Genomic DNA, 6,000 nt, shown 5'->3' with positions numbered 1-6,000 from the left:
ATCACATTTGTACTCCAGTGGGTGATTCCATGCATTTTTGTATGTCCTCTGGTGTCTATACTATGTTCAGAGACCCGTCCCTATTTTCTAACATATGATGTATGTCTTTTGCAAATTTTGCACTGGTGTGTTTCCGCATGGATACTGGAATTCCCCACCTATTACTGCTGTGTTTTAACATGTATGGTGCTACTTTCAAATTGATTCACAATGGTTGTTTACAATTGAATGTTGTCAATGTTATGTCTATCTGTTTGCTTATGACCTTTCGATTGAAATAAAGTTGTTTTGACTGGCTGATTGACTGACTGGCATAAAGTGTGTAAAATGTCACTGCTAAAAGTGGTGTCAGCATAAAACGGGTAAAATGTTAAACTAAACTGAGGTGGAGAACCAAAGTGGGCCAAAGAAGGCCGCATGACATTGATATGCGGAAACTGGAAGCCGAATGTGGAATGGGTATTCTTGGAGAAAGGCACCTTTTACCTTCTCTTGCACTGTGACTGTCCTTTGGAAGCTTCCATCACTGAAAGCCGGCAGGAGCCTCTGCTCCTCTACCCATGCTTGCCAACACATCAGTGTTGTGATACTGACAATCAAGGACTCCAGTGTGGATGGAAATTAATGTTAAAGACCCATACCAGATAATTGCGATTTATTAGTCACAGGGCTTAAACAAAATAACTATACAGAGAACCAAATCCTGATCAATGACTTGCCAAAAAGAATGCTTAATTACTACATTAGTTATCATTCTTAGCTTCATCTTACAGGTAGGTCCATTACAAATTAGTGATTTCTGATTCTTGTCTAGCCCTAAAAGGAGAATATAGAACCCCTACACTTTCAAGATTAAGATGCAATGTAACAGAAGCAAAAATCAAAAAAGAGAAAAACTGCAAAGGAACCTAAAATGCAGCACAGACAGTAGAGATGCACTTAATGTTTCCGAATTAATGCATGCTGCAGCACATCAATGATGTCAATGAAGACTGCACCTTAAGTTCACACATCGCAACCTTGTGGTATGAATGTGTTTATAGGGATTATCCCGTTGGCTTCCCTCTGTATTTCTTTGTTAATCTGCTAATCTTCAATGTCTTGCCACGTAAAGCATCAAAACAAAATTTAACAGTTTTGGGGGGTCATTCTGACCCTGGCGGTAATTACCGCCATGGCGGAGGTCGGCGGTAGCACCGCCAACAGGCTGGCGGTGCACCGCTGGGCATTCTGACCGCGGCGGTTCAGCCGCGGCCAGAAACGGAAAGTCGGCGGTGTACCGCCGACTTCCCGCTGCCCTTGAGAATCCTCCATGGCGGCGGAGCGCGCTCCGCCGCCATGGGGATTCTGACACCCCCTACCGCCATCCGGTTCCTGGCGGTTCTCCCGCCAGGAACAGGATGGCGGTAGGGGGTGCCGCGGGGCCCCTGGGGGCCCCTGCAGTTCCCATGCCAATGGCATGGGTACTGCAGGGGCCCCCGTAAGAGGGCCCCACGAAGAATTTCAGTGTCTGCTTTGCAGGCACTGAAATTCGCGACGGGTGCAACTGCACCCGTCGCACCTTCCCACTCCGCCGGCTCCATTCTGAGCCGGCGTCCTCGTGGGAAGGGTGTTTCCCGCTGGGCTGGCGGGCGGACTTTCGGCGGTCGCCCGCCGGCCCAGTGGGAAAGCCAGAATGACGCTGCGGTCTTTTGACCGCGGAGCGGTCTTTCAGCGGGAACCGCTTGGCGGGCGGCGACCGCCGTCCGCCGCGGTCAGAATCACCCCCTTGGTGTCTTAGCCATTGCCATTTCATGAAGGTATACATTTCAAAAACGTATGAACTGTTCCATCTGTTATGAAAGACTGGTACATTTCATGAAGTATACATCAAGACTCATTAACTGTTCCATCTGTTATGAAAGACTTGTACATGTCATGATGGTATACATAATTTTCAAGAATTTGGAACTGTTCCATCTGTTATGGAAGGCTGGTAAATGTCATGATGGTATACGTAATTTTCAAGAAATCGGAAATGTTCCATCTGTTATGGAAGGCTGGTATATGTCACGAAGTATACATAATTTTAAAGAATTTTCAACTGTTATGAAAGGCTGATATATTTCATGAGGTATACATCAAGACTTATGAACCGTTCCATCTGTTATAGAAGGCTGGTACATGTCATGATGGTATACATCATTTTCAAGAATTCAGAACTGTTCCATCTGTTATGGAAGGCTAGTACATGTCATGAAGTACACATCAAGACTTATGAACTGTTCCTTCTGTTAAGAAAGGCTAATACATTTCATGAAGTATACATCAAGAGTTATGAACCGTTCCATCTGTAAGGAAAGGCTAGCATATTTCATGATGGTATACATCACTTTCAAGACTTCTGAACTGTTCCATCTGTTATGGAAGGCTGGTACATTTCATGAAGTATACATCAAGATTCATGAACTGTTCCTTCTGTTGTGAAAGGCTAGCATATTTCATGATGGTATACATCACTTTCAAGGCTCATGAACTGCTACATGTGTTACGAAAGGCTGGTACATTTCATCAAGGTATACATCATTTTCAAGGCTTTTGAACTGACCATCTGTTATGAAGGATTGTCAATGCATAGGTCAGTCTTTGCTGTAAACATGGTTTGTGCATTACACACATCTTAGAGGCATCACTAAATAACACTTATGGTATTGATCAGTCGGACATCATCAGGCTTACAGCTTAAGCAACAATTATTTCAACAGAATGTCTATGAGATGGGCATTTTTAAGGGTATTTCAAGAGTATATTTGTCTGGGTGTTTAAAGGTAAAATCATAATTAGAGCCAAGCTTGCTAACTGCTCTAATGCCATTTGTCCACACTACTCCTACACTACTGAGGGCACCTAATGACTGATCATAGTTAGGCATATGTCTGGTTTTTACTGCTTGGTCGTAATTTTGTTTAGAAGTCGATGTTTGGGATTTTGGAACCAGAAGTCGTGGCCGTTTATTGTCACTTACTCCAACAGTGTAATTGTTCTGCAGGAGGGAAATAGTTTGGTTTCCACAGGTGTCCCAAGAGAGGTGTTTGGTGCAGAGACACTTGTGGGATGTTCTCAATTTCACATCTTTCTGCAGCATTGACACCCAGTGGACAGACTATGACATTACAATTAACAGAAACTGATGCAGCAGTACATCTGTGTCTCACCATTGCAGCATTGCCAATAAGTGACGTGTCAGTATGGCATTGTCTAAGGACCTGAAGGCAGCAGCAGACAGAACTCTTGCCAATCACAGTACAGGTTTGGCTCAGGATTACAGGTTACCCTCACTCATTGGGGCTCAGTTACAGCTAATGGTTTGTCAGAGAAAGGTACTGGTCTTTGCTAGGAGGGGGAGGTGTGTGCACTAATCAGCCATGCCAGCCAGCCCTTTATAGTTTGTCGCTACTTTACAGAGTCTTCTCAATAGGATTGGGGTTCTTTTAATGTCTTTCAATAGGAGTTGGGTCAGGGTTGGGCTGACTTTTGAAGTAATGTCTGGGAAAATGGCATCATCAAAGGAAAGGGCCATTCACAGTTTTCTCAGTTTTCAGCAAAAGGCAATCACAGTCACCCACAGAATAGCAAATTAAGGTTGACGTGTGGCCACTAAGATGAAAGTGTGAAGCTCCCACTAAGATCAACTTATGCGAAGGGACAAGGTGTGTAACAGAGGCCCCCGCAGCCCTTAAAGCCACGCCAACTGAGAAACAAGGAAATGCTGGGGAAAGTTACTTTGCTTCCCTAAGAAGTCCACCTGCATCAGAGGGGGGCCTCATTGAGCCAAAGAATAATGAATATATACATGCGAGAACTGGCAGATGCCGGCCCTCATCGCATTTTGCAGTGGGCCCCATCATTGTGTGTTACGCCAATGGAATGGGCAGCACATCAATGTCGGTTTCTGTTGCAAACTCACATCGGAATGTTCCAGTTTCAATATAAAGTTTATTGGCCCGAATGATTTTCAGCTCCACAGGCACCGACTTTCTGAGCTCCTTTCTCTTGAAAATGACAGTCATTTTTGTGTGTGGTGGAGCTTTCACCGGCTTGCTCACCTCTGTCCTTATGCTCTTGGTGGATGACGTAGTACAACCTTTCTTCACTATGAAGGTGGTGGACGCCTCAGCGTCAATACTCACCAACCCTTGCAAGGCAAAGGATGTACCCACCTTGATTGATGTCTCATTGCTGAATTCAAAGCTATAGGAGATGTATTTTTCAACCGCTTTTGAAGTGGTGAGGGTGATCTCCTGCTCAAGGCCTGTGTGGTTGTTGTAAACGTACTGATCTATCTGAGTGATCCTTTCACTCTCTACCTGTGCCTTGTCCCAGAGGATTGTGGCTGTCACTGAGCATTTCCCAGCACGCAGAGGATACACATGTGAGACTTTATTATCAAAACCGACATCTCCGTAATTTTTCAAATATTCACCAGCCCTGGCTAAAATGCTACTTTTATCACTATGTTTACGATCGTAGAGAACCCATGCTCCACTTTGGACTCTGTGGGAGCTTATCTTGTTATCCAAGACTCCATACGCTAGCACGGTCTCCTGAGTCAGCACTAAATCCTCACCCCCTTCATTGGGATGCTCATACACTGTGATCTGTGGATGGCTCAGGTCATCATCGATGAGCCTGAGAGAAGATACTTGTAGCCTTGACATGAATCCATTTATCACTGAATACTCTCCCTCCTCTAAGGCTTTGAAACTTCCCTGATAGTTTGCATCCTCGTACAAGATCCAGGGCTGCCCAACAACCTTCACAGAGGAGATGCAGTCATTGAAGCTTTCCTTTATCAGATATGGAACATCTGCAGTAAAAGTCCTCTTGAGTCCTGTGAAGTTGGCCCCTTCATAGACAGTGATTGAGTCCATGGTCGTCGGCTGTGGGGGTTTCAATGTGGTCCCTTGTTTGAAGCTGTAACACAAAACAAAAGCCAGTCAGTGGTGATAAAGCAGGGTTTCATGCACATTTTTAGCAATGTTACTCTCTTCTCAAGAGAAAGCTTTTATCAGTGTGAATGATACATTCTGCTGTATGTTTTGAACAATGTTTTTCAAGAATAAGATCTTCATTTCCCGATCACTGAGAGGCACCATGGATGAAGCAGTTTGTGCTGCATTTCTTTAGGGTTCATTAGGAGTGAAGGTCCGAAGAAGCCCATAAGGACTAGTGTGTGGAAGTTACTGGATGAGCCAAAATCCTTTTCCACTGTAACAACAAAGATGCTGCCGCCTACTCACCACATATTCACAGTATCTGTTGATAGCAGTGTTCTCTGCAATAACTGCAATCTTACAAAGAAAATAAATCAAAATTAGTTCAATCATACAATGTCTCTATTTTCTCCTCTCTCACACAGCACAGAAGTAAATGTGAAGTGTTCCTAGAGCACCATCATATTAATTGTGTGTTACTTAAGAAATCTGTGTGAGATGCAAAGAGAAAAAATATTGGGGCATATTTAAGAAAAGTGGTGCTGTACACAGTGCAGTGCCACGTTTCTTGCGCCCCTTGGTGCTCCCCTAACTCCACCATGTGAAGGGGACAAAAGCATTATTTTATTTTTACATGACTGATGCCCTCTGTAGGAGTAGTGCAACATGTTGCTACTACTCCTGCAGAGTAAATAGGGGCCCACTGTAAACATAGATGTACCCCTTTTACTGCTTCCCCTAAGCAGGCGTTGAAAGTGGCAAAAAAATGATGCAAAGAAATCCCTTAGATTTTCTTGCACTATTTTGTCAGCAACCTAAAAGGACAATGCCCTCTTTGCATACATTATGCCTTGCGCCGACATAATGTAGCGCAAAGGGTTAAAAAGTGACGCAATACATGCATTGCACCACTTTGTAATTATGGTGTGCTGTTTTTGGCCTTCTAACGCCACATTACCATCAAAAAATGACGCTAATGTGGCGTTAGATACGGTAAAATATATATTAAAAGTGCAATAACAGCCTC

At 44.0% G+C, this 6,000-nt stretch overlaps 1 protein-coding gene across 1 annotated transcript in view; it reads right to left on the bottom strand.

Moving 5' to 3' along the window:
• Positions 1-1,662: 1,662 nt before the first annotated feature.
• The window catches only part of LOC138247150 (epidermal differentiation-specific protein-like), a 45,311-nt gene continuing 40,973 nt past the window's right edge, over positions 1,663-6,000 (bottom strand). The window contains exons 2-3 of the mRNA XM_069201891.1: positions 5,280-5,330; positions 1,663-4,953 (exon numbers count right to left, since the gene is read on the bottom strand). Coding sequence (XP_069057992.1) covers positions 3,894-4,953; positions 5,280-5,330 — 1,111 coding nt within the window. The 3' untranslated portion in view covers positions 1,663-3,893. The remainder of the gene's footprint in view (positions 4,954-5,279; positions 5,331-6,000) is intronic.

Source organism: Pleurodeles waltl, chromosome 7, assembly GCF_031143425.1.
Source record: "Pleurodeles waltl isolate 20211129_DDA chromosome 7, aPleWal1.hap1.20221129, whole genome shotgun sequence".
NCBI lineage: Eukaryota > Metazoa > Chordata > Amphibia > Caudata > Salamandridae > Pleurodeles > Pleurodeles waltl.
The sequence above is the reverse complement of the archived record's forward strand: the minus strand, read 5'-3'. Positions and strand labels throughout refer to the sequence as shown.